The sequence below is a fragment of the Contarinia nasturtii genome, unplaced genomic scaffold (genome assembly GCF_009176525.2).
Source record: "Contarinia nasturtii isolate CC-2019 unplaced genomic scaffold, AAFC_CNas_1.1 Cnas_scaffold_1037, whole genome shotgun sequence".
In the NCBI taxonomy this organism is placed as follows: domain Eukaryota; kingdom Metazoa; phylum Arthropoda; class Insecta; order Diptera; family Cecidomyiidae; genus Contarinia; species Contarinia nasturtii.
This window is the reverse complement of record NW_022198383.1, coordinates 9,033,116-9,054,834: the sequence shown is the minus strand read 5'-3', so window position 1 is coordinate 9,054,834 and position 21,719 is coordinate 9,033,116. Positions and strand designations below refer to the sequence as shown.

At 35.0% G+C, this 21,719-nt stretch overlaps 1 protein-coding gene across 2 annotated transcripts; it reads left to right on the top strand.

Moving 5' to 3' along the window:
• Positions 1 to 210: 210 nt before the first annotated feature.
• On the top strand, positions 211 to 21,183 carry LOC116343777 (sericin 1-like). Of its 2 annotated transcripts, none has more exons than XM_031772008.1 (12): positions 211 to 1,470; positions 1,993 to 3,127; positions 5,303 to 5,375; positions 5,446 to 5,486; positions 7,248 to 8,582; positions 9,167 to 9,482; positions 12,560 to 12,634; positions 12,751 to 12,822; positions 12,923 to 12,985; positions 13,099 to 13,284; positions 13,405 to 13,496; positions 21,023 to 21,183. In XM_031772008.1, the coding sequence occupies exons 2-12, from the start codon at positions 2,062 to 2,064 to the stop codon at positions 21,034 to 21,036; spliced, it is 3,333 nt and encodes a 1,110-aa protein (XP_031627868.1). In that variant the 5' UTR covers positions 211 to 1,470; positions 1,993 to 2,061; the 3' UTR covers positions 21,037 to 21,183. The 2 variants fall into 2 exon arrangements, with proteins under 2 accessions (XP_031627868.1, XP_031627867.1); XM_031772007.1 differs by having other exon boundaries at positions 12,706 to 12,822.
• The last annotated feature ends 536 nt before the right edge of the window (positions 21,184 to 21,719 follow it).

The following is a 21,719-nucleotide window of genomic DNA, read 5'->3' as shown; positions in this document are numbered from 1 at the left end:
TACTCATTCGTTTTCGTTCGTCGCTTTGATTGTGTATGCATATATGCAGTGCGCTCATTTTATGTCACGACTGTCTCCTTTGTATGTCTTTCGAAACATGTCGACGTATGGGTGTTGATTGTAAAATCATCTAATTCACAATGCTCGCACACATATATCGAGCAGCAGCAATAGAGAAAGAGTGTGCGACTGCATGGGTGAAAAATCGAACTTTTGGGAAAACTCATCCACTAATTTTTCGTACGGTAAAACATCGACCAGTTAGTCGCGTGAACATTTTACACGAGAATATAAGGTGAAACATCGACCGTTTCGATTTTCCAAAAATTTTGGACGGTTGTGTGCGCTTTTTTTGCTCATCTCCCGGTATACCGAACTACCATTTGTTGTTTAGTAGATGTGATTATTGTCGTCAATTTCACTCTCTCTCTCGTCGGCAGTATCGTCAACACTATATCACACTTTCTCATTCTTGGCTCTCAACATTTTCATTATTTGTTTACTTCCGGGTTTTAATCCCGCGTGCTTAAAAACTCATTTATTTTAATTTCATTTGTTGTGAAGTTTTTGGGAACACAGAGAAACTTGATGATTTTTCAATGTAATGGATACTAAAATTATGTGCAATAGCACGTGGTGGAATTTTAATTAAAATTAGTTCTTTTTTGGCAGAAAAATATCCCAGATTTACATGAATTAATCGAAAAATTAACAAAACATTAATGGACAAAATATTGAAAAGAAAAGACTAAAGGTGTAAATGGTAAATGCCATTGACGAAACGATTAAGTATCTACTGTCAACGCTAATGTGCATTGATTTGAAGTAAATTACAAACAAATAAATGGCAATTCGCTAGCAGAGAAACACAAAAAAATATTGCATGTTGTCACGAAAATGGTGTATTACAGCAATTTATGTGCCAACGCTATATCAAATTACCGCGAAGAAAAATCCCAAAAAATTGTTTTTTTTTTCTTTTAAGTGACGTGAAAATAACGAACACATACAATTGTTATGTTATCCGAAAGTGATTCAAAAGTCAAAACAAATAAAAAGGTGCAGAAAAAAAGTAAACAAGAAAAAATCGAGCAACCGAAAAAGCAATCGACACACACGAGATTCGATTTTGGGGAGGGTTAAACAGAAAAAAAATTGCTCTTTGATTTTTTGTGCCATTGTTTACATGTCAATAATTATACATTCGTGCAGTGCAGTGGTTGCGATGTGAGTTTTTTTTTGTGTGAGACGTTGAGAAAAAAAACATATTATAATAAATATAATCGCGTAAATAAAAAAAGACTTCATCAAATTGTCACAAGGGCGCATTTGGAACCACGATTTTTTTAAAAGGCAAATTACAATATTTATGAAAGAAACGTGGATTTTTGTTTTTCATTTCACAATTATCGAAATAGAGCCCGGTGTGCGGCAATGTAATTATTGCTTGTAAGCGGAAACGAAAGTGGTGTAAGTAATTTCTGATACGTTCTCCCGATTGGTCTATAGAGTTTTTGATTAAAAATTTCGAAATTACGCAGTCGAACGACTGGCAAAACAAGTATAAATAAACCAACTTTGGATATTAAATTGGTCGATAGCTATCAAGAAAAAAAAATTGTTGCTATTTGGAGCGCAATTCGATCTTAACCGCATTGTGTATGTGCATCAATTTGGAAAATTACTTAATGCGAATGGTTTCGACGGGTTTTTTTTTCTTTTTCTTCGACGTTGCCGACGCCGTCGCTTCGAGTGCGATTTTCGTGTAGAAAAACCGTTTATGAAGCGCTGATTTTCATTTACGATACAAGTGAATTGAGTTCAGTGCAACGGCAGGCACGGATTTATCTCTAAATCACAAAAACTTGTTAAAAACCGCATGCGAATTTTACAATCTTATATGAATCTAACGAAATATGAGCGAGCGCATTCAATTCATATTGTTTATATTTTTTCAACAAAATTTTGTTTTTATTCTGTTTTGTTTTGCAGCTTGAGGAGTCTCCATGGAATTGGTGGTAGTTATCGAAAGAACGGAGTATTGTCGTATTAATGTGAAAAATGAAAGAACAGTCAAATGCCGGAAGTAGAGACGATGAGTTAGATTATGTGAAATGTCATAAGCGTATTTATCGCGACGAAATCGATAAATCAATTTGTGTACAAAAGAAACGAATTCAAAACTATACGATAAATCGGTTTGGTGTGTGTAATGGTCGATATGCTGACGGCGAACAAGATGATGAAACATTAATACGTGAAACACAGGCGGCGTTAAAGAGCTTATCGGGCAATTGGAATGAGAAAAACCATTCACAAAATACGGAAGAAAATTCGGTGTTTCAAAATTTATTCGACGAAAAAGCCGACATGAAAACAATGTCACCGATAACAACAACAGCCGCATACAATGCGAATGAATCAATGGCAAATCATCGCGATTATTATTATTTAAATGGTAAACCAAAATCAAGTGGTTTACAACAATCGAAAAAACCGCGATTGAATGATGGTAAATACGACTTTCATGAGTTAGTTGTCGGCAACACCACCGCCGCCGTCGCTGCTGCTGCTGTCACCAATCAAACCGACAAGTTAACATTGCACAGTGATAAAAGTGAATACGAGAATAACAGTAGTGAATATCGTAGTGTTCAGTCATTTTCACAAAATTCAGCATTCCATCCGCCTTCGATGTTCGATAGCAAGAAATCAAATTCATTTGGTTCAATGTCTCATTCGGCATATCCTTATGCTGATTCAAGCGGTTATTCAACATATTCGTCGTTGGATATGAATGCATCGTCGAATAGTTCGACGGAACGTGAACGACCGTTTGGTAAAACATTTTCAAAAGACGATGACATGAGCACGGTCACCGACTACAAAGAATACACAACACTTCAACCGGTTGCGGCCGGATCAAAGGCGGCATCAGTTATTCAGGACGTAACACGTGACGGTGGCGGCGTTTCTTCGGTGGTTGTCATGAATAGCATGAGTAATGCAAGTGTACAAAGTACAACAACATCGACAACAGTAACAGTGGCAACGGCAGCTTCGAACGACCGTACAGCCTTTCTTGAACGTCCAATGACTGCTTTCTCACCTGGAAGCAGCAACAAAGGTACGAAAACTATTTTACTTACTACTAAAATAAATGCCTTTTGCATGTTTAATCGATTCGATTACGTTGTGTGCATGTGCAATTAGTCGAAATAGAACGAAATCTAATTGCTTTTTGGCCAACGATTTGGGGTTCAACACTCACACTACCATCATGCACAATGCACACACTCACACACACACATACACCTATTTCCGACTGCTTCGAAATGCAAAACTTTAAAATCACATTCTATTTCTATGTATGGATTTTTTATGACTTTTGGTTGCGATTTGCGTGTTCAGACAAGTCAAAAGCGTCCCAATCCACAACCTACCGCAAAAAGTTATCTCCACACATTTAGCTCAAGGAATTATACAAGATCTAGACGAATTTTGCACTGGATTACATTTTATTTTTTGCCATTATTACGTTAGTTACTCTATCGACATCTTACCATTCTATGTACAATGTGTATCATACACACTCACAAACCGAAATACACACAGAGGTTATGTCTCTATGATTCACTGGAGACGCGTGATTTCACCTTAGCTCTCTCGCATAGCCGTTGTTGTGTGTTATCATATGGTTTGAATGTGTTTCGTATGTGATTACCTGATGTCGCGTTTCGCCCTTTAAATTAAACCCATTAAAATGATAGAACTGCTTTTATGATTTCGTTTCGAAGAAATCCAAACTGCTATAAACATTTATGGCCATTACATTGTTGCGATTCTATTCCTTGTGCTGTTGCTGCCGCTCTTCACAAAACCATTATCTTCATTTCAACAGACAAAAATTTCGAATCATTTTTCTCTCTCATCGTCTAGAATCAAATGTGCTCAGATCGTCGAACTGATTGTTTTGGAGCTGAAATGAAACAGATAACACATTCAGCGAATTCGTCGCGATTCTCTCATAATACAAGAGCGCTATTGAAAGCACGTGCACAAAATTCATTGTCATCACACTGCAATTCGAAAAATACAATACACAACAGTGCCAATTTGGTGTCAGTGCACTCCCGAAAAAGCGGGATACGTAACGATAGTGACGACAATGGAAACATTTTGCATAACAACCCGTTTTTCCCACCGACAAAGTAACAACTTTCAAAAACGAATTTCACACAATAACGCGCACACACTTGGAATCCTTCAATGGCCTGCCTCAAGACCCGTTGTACTGTGTGCACACATTGAGCAAAATGTGATTGCGTTGCGGTGAATAATGCACACGAAAAACCCGATTCGAAACGTCATTTTTCATTCATTTTGCACTCAGATCATTTATCAAAACCGCACACACCGCACACATTCTTTTTACAAAATGCGGGCTGCATTTGAACGATGCCAAATTAACTATAATTTCGCCGAATATAAAATCTATATTACCATTTTGTGTATGATTTTTGGTATCGTTTTATATTTTTGCAAATAAATTTTGAATGCATGTCTTTTTAAGCAGAAACCAGACTGAAATTGTAATTTCTTTGGTCAAATTATTTGCATACGATTCGATGATTCAAGCTTGTTAAATGTGTATCTTGTTATTGCATCGCAATTTTCATCGGAATGTGTCTGTTCTATGTGAGCAATTAAAGGAGAGGTGAAAATTCAACACCAAAAACAACAAGAAATGCTACCGTTGTGCCGTCTGTTTTTTTTTTCTTCGTTTGAAAGAGATCCATTCTGATTGTAGCAAAAGCTAAAAGTTTTCATTGGCTTTGAAAACCATGACAGTTTGGCTCGGAAATGCATACAGAAAGTATGCAGATGGAACGTATCGCCATAGTTCATGGTTTTTAAGGTAGACCAACGCCATTTACAATACAAACATTCGAATGCAAACTATTTTACAAAGCCGGAGAGATTTTGAAATGGATGCGATTCTATAAATAGTTTTCTGGAGGTGTGTTGTATGTTGTTACCTCACAAATTACATCAAACGCTTGAAATTCATGTAAAAGACCAGAGAGAAATTACAATTGAGTTGAGTGGCGTTTTCAAGTGTCGAAATTCATTATTTTCATTTTCTTTCGTTTGAAATATATGCATCTGGTAAATGAATGCAGATTTCAGCGTAAAATTTCAAGAATTTCACCAAACAATTTGGATTTCGAATGAATTTATGAATTTGTAATTTGTCACATTCTTTATAGCACATTTTTTTTGGAAAACTATTTTTTTTCAGAAGGTGCAAAATGTCCGATTCCTCAATGTACAGGGCAGGGCCATATTACTGGATTGTATACACATCACAGAAGGTGAATGAAATACCTATTTTAACTTGACGTTCTTTTATTTGACATTATCGATTTGATTTGATGTTTTTAGTTTATCGGGATGTCCACAACGCGATAAAATTACACCGGAAAGTAAGTAAATGCAACTATTACTCTAAACAATGACCAAATTATAAGAAATATGCACCTCCTCCTCTTCTTTTTGTAACTCTCTGATCATTGAGATAGCAAAAAATTTCACATTTAGTTGGTCTTGTTAATTTGAAATTACTATCCGCTGTGATAAAGGACACTTTTCCTTTGATACACTCACTTACCTTTTATATGCATTAGAAATACTGTGGCTAATAATAGAACGTTATTTTCGATTAATTTGATTTTGTTTTTGCTTCTGCTTGATTGTCAATAGTTTTTTTTTGTTCACTGGTTGCGTTTGTTACGGTGGTTGAGTATGGCATAAGCACGCTCATTCATTAAATAAAATTAATAGGACTTTCATTATTTCATCATTTAGTTAGCAACTCTGGTTTGTTTACTGTGTTTTTTTTCTCTGTCTCTGCCCATTGTTTCGACTCTAGCAAAATGTTTGTGTATTAATTTGTTATGATTGTTTAACAAATTCTTCTCATTGTTAAACCATATAATAAATTCAAGTATTTTCAATATATTTCGGCATTATAATGTGCTTTTGATTAATTACACTATAATCAAAATCAAGTAGATGACTTTCCCTCACGTAACATACTCATTAAATGCGATTGTTATTGCTGCTACATTGTTTATGATTATTTTTATTACAATATTTGCTTTCAATGTGCTCATTTATCATACAACCCAATTTGGTTTCAAAATATCTGATCGAATGCGAAACACAAACACATCCCATCATTTTGTATTCGTTTTTATTTTGCGTTGGCGACAAAAAATAATATTAATTTCACCATTCATTTCTTCCGTCTAATCGTGATATCTATATTGAGTGTATTCAGATAGTGCCAAAAATCCAAGATAAAATTGTATGACACTTATCTCAAAATCCTTGTTTGATTGGCCGTTGTTCGTTCCCAGAGCTGTTATTGGTACCGAAAAAGTGCGGGTACGTCTTCTGCACATTTGTCGAGATCTGCACAAAAAACGGCAGCACTTCCAAGAAAAGTACATTCACTTCCATGGTGCCTCTAACAGCTCTGTTTATTCTTCAGATAATGCAGAAAAAAGTTGTATTTTTTCGTGATCAGTGCATTTAAATCAATTATTCTGTGTTGTGTCCTTAACCTGTATTTTAAAATTTCACCCTCTCACCTCTACTCTCTGAATACAATTAATGCTCAATATTAACAAAATTTGAATAAAAAACGACAAAAAATGAATTAATATTATTTTTTTCGATTCTTTCGTGTTTTGTTTCATTTCATCCATGGGTTTGACCAAAAAAAAAACACTCTCACCTCCATTCATTCACACAACCATCCGAAATCAAATACATTCACACACACACTCAAAAAATTAAACGAAAACAAAAAAAAATAATGTAAAAGTATTAGCGACGCATGAAATAATTTTGAAGTGCCCGACAGCCGGTTGCAATGGACATGGCCATGTGAATTCAAAACGAAGTTCGCATCGTAGTTTGTCCGGTTGTCCTCATGCGGCATCCAAACGAATCGCATTACGCGAAGCAAAATATCAAAATTGCCATGCTGCTATTCGACATAAGTGTCCCACACAGGGATCAGGTTTGTATTTATATCGAAAACATTGACCCATAAAAAACAAGAACAACAACTGCAACAAAAAGTTTTTTTTTTTTTTTTTTTTTCAAAAAGTGAAAGTTGAGCAAAACTCTGATTTCAATGTTATGCCTTTTTTCGTTTATGTCCGGTTTTTTTTCAGTGACAAACTATAGCTCAAACGACTTCAAAAGTTCATCGACAGTATTTTCAGCGAAATCCAATCTCAGCCAAAGTATAAATGTTCTTCATACGGCCAACGTTTACGGTGATAAGGTTACGATGAACAACACAAAATTGGTGTCTGAAAGTGGCGACTCAAAATCTCTAAACAACAGCAATTATGGCAATGACACAAACTTTTCCAGCATTATGGGTGGCACAGCAGCGGCGGCGGCAGCCAACGTTAAAATGGAACATATGATCAAAAGTGAGAAATCGAAAAGTTTCAGTGAAAGTGGTAGTAAAAATGTGTGCATCAACGACAGTATACCGAATCAACGTGCTGACAATAATGGCAGTTCGATAAATCAAATGAATTTGGGTGCATCATCGTCGAATTGCTATCCAAGTGCAATGGATACATCGATTGAACAGTCAATGAATAACAACGATGAGCTATGCTATCGCGGTTACACAAATTCAAATGATATTTCGAGGCCGGCAGTACCTTTTGCCAATGATATGATGACAAATCGAGCTTTGGTTGCCAATTATGAATACTCAGCCGTTCGAAGCTATGAAAATGCCATGAATGGCATTTCGACGGCGCCAACATTTGATCGATACGATATGAATTTGGGAAATTTGTATGCGTCATCGTTGTCGATGCAACGATCAAATCTAACATATCCATCATATTTGAATACATTCGGTGCGGAAGATCCAAATCAACAGAAATATCTGCATGAACATCATTTCTCGCAAGCGGGCATGTTAAAAAATGACACCGGAAGTGAGAACTCAACACCATATTATCCAAAGCCAATGTATCACTATGATCCCGCATTTCCATTGGCTGGATTTTCAGCGATGAATTTAAGTCTACGAACCGCGGCCGTTGCTGCCGCAAGTGGAACACTTCCAATCATGGACTTAACTTCGGCCAATGTTACTTCGTCAAATTTGGTCGGTTCGGCCAATCCACCCATTTATTCGACCGGCCAACGACTACAAACCACAATTTCGACGACAAAATCATCACGCACTCCAAATCTCAGTCCACAAACAAATAATGCCGAACAGTCAACTGATAATAGTAATCGAATGTCATTGAATAGTATGAAAATTCAATCATATTCTGGTGAAAATTTCGCACCTAATTCACGATCTCCACCGGTCGAACCGGTCAATTTATGCAATAGTCAGATAAAACCAGGCACATTTGCTGGCGATAATTCAATTGAAACTGCACAAAATCGTCCATACAGTCGCGATTCAACATCCGACAGTAATGCATCTCCCTATGTTGTGGACGCATATAAAAACGATCCAATGGGTAAGTTTTGGCTATTGTCATAACAAAAATGAAAAACAACAACTTCAAATGCATTTACAACAAAAGACATTTTTCAAATCGATTCTAGCAGTTTTGTAATTGTTCTGATGGTTTTTTTTCAGACAATTTTTTTTTTTGAAAATGAAGTATTTTCGCCATTTGAATTGTTGTTGTTTGTAATGTGTATGTGTGCGCTCGCTGTGTATGAAAAAATGTGCAGTATTCGCATATATTCATTATTTATGCAGTGTAAAATGCAATATTTTACGCCAAAATCGTTCGCTAACTCGGAAATGTATGTTTCGAAGTGAAAAACAAATAAATGAATAGTAGCGCATACTGCAAGCGCATACACACCATAAATTATTTACAAAGCATTTTTCTCCGTTTGAAAAAGTTTCATTGCCTGCAACAAAAATAGACAAAGAGAGCGAGCAAAAAAAAAAATGAAAAAAAGATGAAAATGCGCGTTTCCATCCGCTTTATTCATTTGCTAAAATAACAAAAAGTATGTTTGTATGTGTATGTGCATTTGTCTGATATGGTGTTTTTTTCTCTCTCTCTTTCGTTTCGATACCCTGTAGGTTACAGTCCTCATCCAAACTACGGCATGATCACGCAAACGGACTACACAACGGGTAGTAATTATGGTAGTTATGGTTCGATAGCAGCATATCAAAGTGCTGGCAATTCAACGTTGGGTGGTCCAATCGCCAGCGGAACAACAAATAGTAGCATTGCTGGCACAGTAAATCCATATGCCAGTTCAGTTATTGGCTCATCGAATGGATATTCAAATGTGCTATCGATTTCAAGTGGTGGAATTCCATCGGTATCATCATGCTATCCAATACCATCGTCGCAACATTTGCCGACTGACAAAAACTGTACAAAAGAGAGGTGAGTGTTTATTAAACCAACGAACCAAAAGATTTACGGTGTAAAAGCGTTCTTTTTTCCATGACGCTGATAAATTGTTGGAAAAATCAAAATTCATTTGGTTCGAGCTGCATCAGCAATTGCATGCTTGATGCTATTTCCACTTTTTCGATGTCAGTTTCCTGTTCTATCGAATATATTGTAGTCTATATGCAAGTTTAAAATGTAATTAACACCAATGTAAATGACACCATTGAGAATGTTGGAAAAATGTTTGGACATCATGCGGTTTTCCAGTAAATGGTAATTTACAAGCTCTAAACAACTGCAATCAATGTCCGTTTCGAACGAATATAATGGCCTTTCCAAAAAATACAACTCTTGAAATTATCCCCAAAAACATGACCCTCGCCTTCAATGTGGGGGCAAGTTGGGTTAGCAAATACTTTGTGAAAACGAGAATTTATTGTCTATTTTTCGTTCATTTCGAGTGCAAGCCGCTCGAAAGAGCACACAAAAGATAAATTTTCGTTCAAGTGTGACATTTGTTGTTTAGCCAGCTAACCACTTTTCACACATGCAATCGGAGTTGTGTGTCACACAATGCTAAGTATAGCTGCTATGCCCTTCCCTTTCTCATCCTTTTTCTCACTCTCCCTCTTGATTTAAACAGCAATAAAATCTATTTCTGGCAAAGGTGATTCTAATTTCCATGTTCAGCCAAATAGTTTGGCTTGTGTTGCGGCAGCAGTGAGAAGAATGAGTTTTTGGTTCGATTGAAGCGAATGTTAATTGGTTATATTTTTTGAATAGTTTTAGCAGATTCAAGCAGAAAAAGCTGGACATTTGTCAAGTGGAGATGATTTACAATCGCACACACAAAATATTCAAGTTTCATGAGTACCATTGACCAATGCCATTTATTAAATGTCGCCCGAGACAAAGCCAATGATACCAAATCGCATACGACTACAATTCCAATAAAATATAGAACGGTGACAGTCAGCAGCATTGTGATAGTTCACATAAATTTCAAAAGTTGTCCAATTTAGAATGTAAATTATTTATTACAAACCAATTTTTGGTTGATTTTTCGGAATTAAATTGAAAATTTTCGACAATTTCTCGTGTTAGTGGGCACACGGTCGTTAATAGCACGATAAATCGACTAAAGTATATTCGATTGCTTTGAGAAAAATTCTCTTGTTCTCGACCAAATCAGAGGTAATTTACAGTGTGTTACTATCATGTTAACATATGTATTCGATATATTTGAACGCGATTTAATTGCATATTATTCATTTTGACTCGAAATAGGAATACATTAGAAAAATTCGAACCATTTTTCTATCTGGTCGTGTGCCATTTTAAAGGATAATAAGTTTTTGACACGCAATTGTTTTTAGCCGTATCTACATCGATCTAAGTTTTTCTCACACTCCAAATCCTCCTCTTGTAATATACACTAAGACGACGCATGTAATGCATACATATCCATATCTCACACGCATGTACATTGAACAGACAACAATTTAATGTGTTGTAACTGTTTAAATGGTTTTCTCTCTAAATTGTTTCTTCGATTTGTTTTGCATTGTTCTTGTGCTGTTTCTTTTCGAATGCGGTCTTTTGAGTTTTTACGATGTGTTAGCAGGTATATTACTCGTAATACGATTATAATATCGTTGCAGGAAGCAAACAAAGACGAAGAAGAGAAGAGAGAGAAAAAAATGCAGGGGGGACGAAAACATTATAATTCCGTGCGTTATTGACGGCACGGATATTACACATGTGATATCGGCACATATGACTTGCATATGAAAAAGCAATAATCGAAACATGCACACACACCGCCGTAATAATAGTAACAATTTTATTTCTTATTTATTCGACGCGATGTACACTTTTTACACATGAAGACTGTATGTATTTATGAGGCTCTTTTATGACTGTATCGCCGATTGACTGAACAGCTTACTGCGTGTACAAGTAGATTTATGTAAATGCTCTAAAGTACAATTCATATTTAAAAAAAAGAAACAATCAACATACCGAGGATTTAAATGATTGACTTTTGCCACTCGTAAACGGATTTTACGCGGAAAATCCAACGGATCAAAAATCAATTCATCGCAAATCGAATGATATTAAAGAGGATTTTATCTGTTATCACTTATTCAAATCACATTCTAATCGAATTACTTCAATGCGTGTTCGATGCGTAATTGCGTAAACTTACCGTGCTGCGTTTGACCTCATTCATTACATAATTCATTTGAAACGATATTTGAAATGTAAAGGGTTGATATTACATTTCAATTGCATTTCAATTGAATTGATTATTAGAATTGGTTATTAGCCATATCTTTTCATTGTAATCTTATTCGATATTGTCATGTAATTTAATGTAAACATAAATTAATTGCAATATAATTAAAATCATGTCTCGTTCATTCGAGAATAATTGATTTTCGAGAGTTATTCGAAACACTTTCACTTTCATATAATTAATTTCATTTTTAAAAAAATGGTTTTTATGAATTGGCCTCACTTTGCTTCGCACTTTTCTGTGGATTTCACTTTTCACTGAAATATTTCAATATTTTGCTCAAAACCGTGTACGGAAATTTTCGATTTTATGCAAATGTTCAACAATTGTGACAAATTTTCAGTCAAAAAAGGATCATTAGCAAAACATTGGCCAAGATTTATGTGAGCGACAAATTTATCGCTTTGGTTAGAACACTTCGAAAAAAGCATAATGACTTCTGTCATTAAAACAACCAATAATTTCTTGACCGGCAGCATTCATTCGTTAATGACAGCGTATACGCATTATACATTTCAGACAGGAACAAACACTTTCCATGTTATTTATTTTGATTTTAATGGCAGCGCATTTGTTTCAATTTCGGGGGTGGACATATTTTAATTATGTTTTTCTATGCATTTCTGCTGAACAGACATGAAAACATATTTCAAGAAAATTTCTATTGAAATGAATGGAAAAACCATCTTAATTGTTCTCAAATGGTTACATCCTTTGCGGGTGTAGTTTGGCATTGCATGCTTGAAATGTTTTGTTTCTCTTTTTTCAGTTTATTGCTATGTGGTCGTTTTGATCGAAGCCATTTACAGCCCACTCAAGAGTTAAAATGTCCGACAAGTGGATGGTAAGTATATTCCACTCCAATTTTGTCTGAAAATGCGAAAATTTAGCGAAAATATAAAATAAATGTTCCAGTGATGGCTCTGGCCATGTAACTGGCAATTATTCATCTCATCGTAGTTTGTCCGGATGTCCACGCGCAAATAAACCGAAAAGTAAACCGCGTGATGGCCAGGAATCCGAACCGCTAAGGTATGCATATTTTCGGATTATTTTCGAATTTGATTCAAAATGATTTGAGTGTGATCGAGGCGTGAGAAAAAATGGATAATAGTTTTATGTATTTTTTCAGATGCCCAATTCCCGGATGCGATGGATCTGGCCATTCAACGGGAAAATTTTTGTCTCACAGAAGGTTTGCCTTTAATTTTCTTTCAAATGAATGAGTTGCAAAAAATTACTTTAAATGGCATTCGTAATTTAAATAAGACGGTTTTAAAATTGATAGAATAACTTTGTTAATTTCAGTGCGTCAGGTTGTCCAATAGCGGCTCGAAATAAGATGCGAATTTTGGAAAGTGGCGGAACGATTGAGCAACATAAACAGGCAATTGCAGCCGCTACAGCAGCTGCGGCTGCAATGAAATATGAAGGAAACACATGCTCATCAACGGATGGTGACGGACACATGACCAACGCATTTCTAACACAAAGGTAAATCTTAAGATTTTCATTCGAATAAAAAAATTGTTGTCGTCTAATTTGATGACGGTTGAAATGAATGCGCGACCAGAGTGGGTGGCTAAAACTTCGTTTTACTGTTTCAAACAATAGATCGACAAACGGATGTCCAATGTCAATGCAACCGAGCGTAAAAAAGGAAAAATTAGACGACGTTCAAATGTGCTACTCCAAAGGATATTCGGGTAAGTGCACAAAGTGCGACAAACACAAAACATTCGAATTTTCGGTGAGTTTTTATTTAACAACGAAGCGACGAAGCAACTTTTTCAAATTTCCTGTTTCACATTTTCTTCAAATCGAATGCATTTGAAATGAAATATCTAATGGGGGAGCGCATGTGTAACGCTTTTAATGAGAAATATTTCTCTACAAAAAGGCGAGTCGCTGAAGATTCATTCGAAAATGGCTTCAAATCAAAACAGAAAACAAAACATTCATGAAAACTTAATGGCAAGTGTGTTTCATTTTGTTTAGTAATGCGCTTTATGTGTATTCAATAAACGATTTAACCCTTTGACATTTCACCCGTTTAACAGTTGCGTGTGTCATTCATACTGAATTATTCAAAAATATGTCGTGTCTCTCGAATTTTCGAAGCGTAAACCGTTTTCAGATTGAAAATGTGTTTTTCTGTGTTTCGAATTCAAATAAGATCCGGTTTTTCAAATGTATTCAAGTAATAATTGGACAATTCATCTAATTGAATTATTGAATAATGTATCCCTATTTTGCAATTACTATCAAACAAAGTGGCAACTACAATCGTATCTTTGAATCTAAAATTTGAAGTCGTCAAAACATAAGTAATAATGTTCGATATTTTTTTTTTATTTCGTAAATATTCTTTTGTAATTCGATTTTGGACTTTAGGCCATTAAAAAGTTCTCGTTCCCAGCACAGCCGTAAATTCAAATGACAATAAATAATGGTCCCGTACAAAAGTTGTTTGTTTAAAGTGAAAATATTGCATTTTTGCCATTGTTTTTTTTTATGTTATACAATTGCAAGTGGACTGTATGCAATTTCACATTAAACTGTGCCATTAAACGGCCTGCACGACGAACATTCTAAAGAAAATGCCAAAGAAATGGCAAACTTTTTAATTGATTGTGTTTTATACTAAAATGTTTTATAGTCTTTTGCTTGGCCACTTCAACAAAATTACAAAGTAAACAAATACAATGGACGCAGTTATTGTCGTCGTCGTTTCACTTATTCAGCTATGCGAACCGTATGATTTCTTCTCTCTCTTTTTTTTCAACTCTCGTGTGAACACACACACCGGCAATGACAAATTTTCTCTGCAAAATAGTTTGGAGTGTGTGCAAGTGCATATTTATGAATTTCAAAAGAGTATGTTTGCTCAAGACCATGAAGAAGAAAATAGTTCGACGACATCAAAATGCTGCCATGGACACATGCACACACTCTCATACCATCGGCATACACAAAAATTCAAGGAGCAATCGTTGAAAATTGCAGAAAAGATGGAGTGTGTACATTGTTCGCTGCACATTTGGATAGCTGTCACAATATTTTCCATCGTCTTGTGCTATGAATTTGAAATATGAACGGACAACAACCACCATTCGAAATAAGAACGAAACAAAGAAAATTGACTGAATTGTTGGGAGTGATTGTGTGCGTCTGCTGAATTTATGTGACTCTTTGTCGCTTAACGGTCGCTTACGTAAGTCAAGAAATGTGAAAAGTGGTTTGGTATGTGGGCTCATTTTCAAGACATATGTTTTGTTGTGTGGTTTAAACATCAACTTTGCCATCATACGAAAACCATCCACTGGTCACAACACTCACTCACTTGCTCTCTTGAGTTGAAATCAAGACGCTGTAAAATAACAAAAACAGGCATTTTAATGCATTTATTTGGGTTAGGCTTTGTCTCAAGCAATTTTGCATGAGACAAAGTTTTCGACGACGAAAATTACGGTTCAAATGACGAAATATTTTCTAACATGCCATTTAAAGTGATTACATGCTAAAATGTTGTCCGCCTTGGAATGTTCGATAATATTTTGGAATTGAGAAAATTCCAACTTTTACACATTTCTTTTGGCAATAATACGGAATGTTATGTACGGCCATTGGCAACGATTTTCAATACCTTGCCCAAAAATTGGCAACAATCATCGCATCGAAAACCAAACGATTTTCCAACATTTTTCATATCGTCGGTTGTCGGACAAACTAAATGAAAGTGACTGCGGCATTGTCAACAATCGTCTAATGATCAATGAACTCAGTTTTGAAAGTAGGAAGTTTGAAAACATTATTAAACACGACCCAAAAATATCAAACAACAATCATTTTGCTTGATAAACTTTTTTTTCTGGGTGCCATTTAAAATTCATTGTAAGCACCGGCTTTTATGTCACACTGTTATCCCGCCACATTTTTCTCAACAACACCAAAGAGTAAATTCATTTTCCTTTTTTTTTCGTTCTGTTTTCACCTGTTTCGATTAAAACAAAGTTATTGACCTTGAAAAAAAAAACAGAAATAAAACTTTGTATGTCTTATACACTGTGTGGTAAACTTTGTTCGAAAAAGTTGTGTATGCTGCTCGCGAGGGTGCACAACAAAGAACGGGAAAATTTGACTGGTTAGTTAAAAATCTATAGCGCACTAAAAAAAATCAGCATAAAGCAAACGAACAGAGAAAAAGAAGAAAAATGTAGACTCAACAATAAAAAAAACTTTTGGAGGCTCGCCGCCATTGATTGTCATCGCCAGCGATGAAAAGACTTTCATTCATTTTTACACCATATTCTTTCTTAATTTATTACTACATTATTGTAATCCAAAATCAAAGCCAAGCACATGATATATCACGTTGAATGGAAAACTTTCGATTTTTTTCCCTTCATTTGGTGAAAAAAAAGGCGAATCCATTAAAAAGAGTCTATTAGTAGTGTGTTTGTGTGTGAGAACTGTTTTACTAATTCTTGACACTGATTTACGACGCTGTTGTTTTTTTTCTCGTTCATTTGAAGGATTTTTAGAGATGGCGCCCATGTAGACATTCAATGCAACCGCTAATTTATTGCCATTACATTGACACAAAGACTTTGGGTTTATACCCAACGGAACAAATTTGTTAATGCGTTCATTCAATTCATTAACATTTGTCGATCGAACAAAATGTTTAAGTTCAAACTGCGGAATAATTTGTGAATAGTGTGTGAAGGAAAGAAAAGTGTGAAAATTTCAAAATCATTTGCGCATTTGTGCAATTGAATGCTTTTAAAAAAGTTTGTGTGCTATGGATTTAACAATGGAATTTCCATTGGATTTTAACATAAAATGCAGAAGAAATAGATGAAATTGTAAAATAAAAGTTTTTTTTTCGTTTCTCCCAAAAAGCATCTTACACACACCCATAAATTATTCGGTGATAGGTAAAGCAGCGTGATGCGCAGCGCACATTCACCATCACCGCTGCCACATTGACGGTGTGGAAAAAAGTGTGGATTTCGAGACAAGTTTCCAATGTTGAATAGAATCGCATAGAAAAAGAGAGTGGTAGAGAGAGAGAGAGAACATCCAACGCCAATAAATCAAATTCAATTACAAACAAAAATTGAACTAATTTCATATCGAGTGTGCGTCATTGCAATCCATTTTCTATTGAACACAAGCTTCTTTCTCGCATTTGTCTCCGAGTGCTTTTTTCCTTTTTTTCTCTCTCTGCTGCTCTTGAATTTGATTTGTCGATTTGAATTCCATTTCGAGTGTGTGTGTGTAGGCAAAAGCATTTGAAATGTGTATAAACGTATCCAATGAAATTGTCAGAAAAGCAATTGTTTTCCATTTTCGAATTACACGAGTCGTATTTCACCTCCAAGTCTATGTGGGAATCAAACGAACGAAACATAAATAATAAATGTGCGTAGAATGTGGCTGTCGCCAAGCTCTTGGGCGGAATATAAAAAAAGTCGGGGATGGTAACGGTGGTCGTCATTGCTATCAATTCACCTGATACACGCAACAATTCGATACGTGAAACATAGCGTAAAACGTAAATTCGTTTTTCAATGTTTCAAAACATGAAAAGCTTTTTATTGCGTTGAATATGGTTGGCTGGGATTTGGTTGCTTTCTAACGTTTTTTTTTCTTTCGCTTTTCTACTCATCGTTTACAGTACACACATTGGAAATTATAGCTCATAATGTATTTCCATCACGACATGTTGAACGAGAGAGCGATCTAAAAAGAGAAATAAAAAAACGCAACAGCAACACAAGAGAGATTCATATTAAAATGTAGCTCAACACCAAAAGTGGAGGCTAAACTTTCGGCCAAAGAAAAACCGTCACGATGACAGAGAGAAAAAAAAGATTCCATTGCATAAATGCTTATGTGTGTATGGCACTCAATGTATGTTGTACATAATTCATGCGCATGAAATATAATTTCGGAGAAAGAAACGAAGAGCGAGAGAAATGAAGAGAAAAAAAAATTGGTGATGCCGAGATAGTTGGTTGAAAACACACGGTACATGGAATTTGTCTATGTAATAAAAGCTCTCACGAATTCGTGCTTGTATGTTGGCTGTTAATGCTATTTGTTTCTCGGTCTTTCTGGTTAGTTTTATTTTTTATACTTGTACATTCTTTTTTTTTATTGAGCTGTGGCAATTTTGCACGTGCGACGCGAACATAGCAATGATTTAGTATGCTCCCTCACTCTACTCTCTCCCTCTCGTGATTTTCGCAAATTATAAATGGTTCGCCATTTTTTCTGCTCGCTGGTGTGTTTTTTTTTTCGCCATTCGTCGGGATGTCTGATTTCTCAAATAGTCATCGGGTATATGTTTTGTATGCGAGAACATGAAATGGGTACGCGTGTGATAGTTTTATGCATGTAAGAACTGTTGGTATAATTGTACATAGATTTTCGTATTTACCGGTTGGGCATGTCCGTTTCAAGCAGTTTCGAACAGTCATTGGAAAACTTTAGCTACTATACACTAATGCTTTTGCCATTATACACCCTCTCTCTCTCTCTCGCTCTGCACAGAGCAACGCCCTTTCCACTTTCTCTCACTTCCTCTTCTCCAAAAATGAAATGAATACACGACGGTTTCCATTTTTTGCTCATCCATCCTGCATTTCGTCCACTTTTTGAAGCGACAAAATGAAAGAATCATGTAGGTAAAATTAATTTCATTCAATCGTTACTTTGTCTTATATTAAATGAAGTACAAGTAAAAAGCATTAAAACAATTACTGCCGATAAAGTTACGATTTCACAACTATATATTTTCTGTCGGCGTCCATTTTTTTGGGGAGGCCAAAGTATTAAAATTGACTCAAACTTTATTCCATTCAATTTAATAAATGAATACTAAGAAAAAATCGATCAAATTATTTAAATTGTAATTTTACTCTTACTACTTTATTGACTTTTCAAACTCATTTACTATCAATTATCGGTTTTATGCGTAGACCTTTCTTTTTGCCAAATTGAGCTTTTGAAAAAATATTTCTCGCAACTTTAAAGTTTGTTCGATATCATTTTCTGCAATATATTTGAAGTATGTCATCACAGTCCTCGTTAAGTACTATCACATTTCGTTCATATTAAACATTGCAAGCGTTACGACACGCAATACATCGCTCAAACTTTTCTGACTCTCACTTCAAACTTGGATATTTTTTAAAAAAATTCACAAAAATCGATGCGTTTACATTCACAAGCGCTGGTAATTGAATCGAACCGGAATTTTCAGTTTCAATTCACTCATTCATGTGGTAAAGAAAGTGTGTGTTTTGAGTTTTTCAACGACCGAAAAAGTTTCAAATGCAAAATTTCAACGCAAAGTGTTTGAACGCTATTTGATGCGATAGAAAATGAATGAATCGGGGTTTTTCCTTTCATTTCAATTTTCTTGAACAAATTAGCAACATAAATATTTTATTGCGCTAAAAATGTATTTAAGTATATGCATTTAAGTACTGTGCTTTATTTGCATCGTTATTGCCAAGTTTTCTCTACTTCAATCTTTTTGCCACTTTCGACAAGATTTACTCCATTTCGCATCAATAACGATAATGCATCGACTCACCGAGTTAAGACAACTTATTCGCTGAGTTTCCATTACGATGATAGGTGTTCTTTAGCTCGTATCCGGTTGGTAAAAAAGTTTTCGACTAATTCGAAATCCTAAGACATCGCTCTATTTCTCTCTTTCTTTCAATTTAAAATTGTTAATGGCAGTCGATTTATATTTTATGCTTACTAAAAGTTGTTCACGCATTTTTGATCTATGAATCGGTGTTTTTGATCTAGTCAACAGATTACTATCAGCCGCAGTCGATGAAATATTTTCAGTACAAGCATTTAAAAGGCGCATTAATTAATAATAACAGTTAAAAGATGACGAAAATCGAAAGAAAGTGTATTCAGCCAAAAAATGGGCAACATAAAACAACTTGTACACAAACATGACAATCATTAAACTTTTTCTCAAATGGATGGAGAGGGAAGAGAGAAGGACACAGAGGGAGAGTGAGAGAGAGAGAAGGTGACTGAACTCACGAAAATCAACAATTGGATCAACCGAACTTTTCATTGCCTTTCAACAGCATATAATCAATTGTCTTTTCGAGCTCAGTTTCGCAAAGGCAACAACAATGAACTAACTAAATTATATCATTGAATTTAATTCTCTGTCTTTGTTGTTGTTATTATAGCTGAATTTTATTCCAAAAGTTGTTGGTATTTGGTTTTGTTGCGCCCGATGAAAATAGATCAAAAACATATGAAATTCTTTGAGAGAATCGTAAATAGTTTTTCACTTTTACAAAAGCAACAAAAAAACAACAACACGACGTAATCCAGATGAAGAGAGTTTTATCAGGCAATTACCAACATCATAAGTTACGAAAAAGGACTAATGCTAACAACATTGCAAAAGACATTTAAATGAAGAATAAAGCAAAAGCAAAACTTTATATTTTTCGCCGATTTTCATGGAAAAGGAACTGAGAAATGAAAAAAAAAAACACACAACAAACCCCGAACAAAAACCAAACCAAAAAAATGAAGTTGTTTCATCAGCATTTGGACGAAGAGGCTTTTAAATAACATCTCTTTTCAAACAAAACACTTTCGGCCCATACAAAGGCAAAAGTTTTTGCATTCTCAAAATTCTCATCAAAACATTTTTGCTATTTTTGATTCAAATGAAACACAACACCGATTTATGTTCGTACAATGTATCAGCCAGTCCGTACGAATGATAAAAATAAACTTCGCCTTTTTGCATTGAATGCAAAATAAAAACTTATTCTTTTTGCAGTTGAGAAAATGCAACGCAATCGATATACGTATCGTAAATTTCACTGGGTCGCAATCGGAAGTGATAAATTCCACAGTGACCATGGTTACGTTTATTCAATAAAATATTTTACAAGTACAAATCCTCGATTCTAGTTACTCCTTTGGAAAAATGCATTTCATAAAAAATCGCGAATCTCTTTGGGCTTCTTTTGAACAAATTTTTGTCTATTCGACGTTGATTTACTCAAACTCAATAAAATGAGTATGACCGATTATACTGATTTGGGGGTAACTGAATGTTATTTGGGGGATTTCCTCTCTTAAAAATGTTTTTTTTCTTTTTTCATTCGAATTTTAGGTTAACATTTCTTGGCATTTTTTTTCTAATGAAGTTTCTTTTTTGCAGATCCATTTCATTAGTCGAAGAGACTACATCGTGTGTAAGTGCTTGTAAACAGGAAATGTATAAGAAATATGAATCTGAAGTAGTTTTAATAACAAAATGCAATGTAAATAAGAAAATTAATTTAATTTCCATTGAATAAAATACGGGAAATAATTTTTGTGCATAAGGGATTTCGATTTCTTTTCTAGATTATCAAAAAAAAAAATGTGTCTGTATTGTAAAAAATGGAAAATAAAATGTCTTAAGTTTTAAAATCCACTTAAATGTTTTACTTTTATCAAAACGGAATACTGAAATTGAAGGGTTTAAAACACTCACCAATCGGCTGAAGTAAGTAAATTTCTTAAAAGCGTGAAAATGGTTTGAATTCTCGATTGTCGCTTATTTTTGTTAAATGTGCTTTTCTGAAATCAAATGAAAAACTTTCCACAGAATGCGAACAGAGGGTATGTACGTCTGTGATGTAGGATTTTCCCTCGAAAATGTATTTTCGACAAAATCCTCAAAAACAACGTAGCGCTCTCTGTGGAAAATTGATCAAAACGTCCATTGAAGCTACCATAAGCTGCTGAAAAGTTCGAGGGTGGAAATATACATGCATCCCTTGTACAAAGTAATATATTTGAGATAGCAGTTGCGTTGTGCGCACAACGGTGGTTTGTTGACACAGTATCTCCGCACAGAAATGTGCAATGAT

Coding starts and splice junctions, on each gene's coding strand:
- LOC116343777 (XM_031772007.1), top strand. CDS start 2,062: ATGAAAGAACAGTCAAATGCCGGAAGTAGAGACGATGAGTTAGATTAT. Junction 5,487..7,247: donor CGATAAAATTACACCGGAAA/GTAAGTAAATGC, acceptor GTTTTTTTTCAG/TGACAAACTATAGCTCAAAC. Junction 12,823..12,922: donor CAGGAATCCGAACCGCTAAG/GTATGCATATTT, acceptor GTATTTTTTCAG/ATGCCCAATTCCCGGATGCG.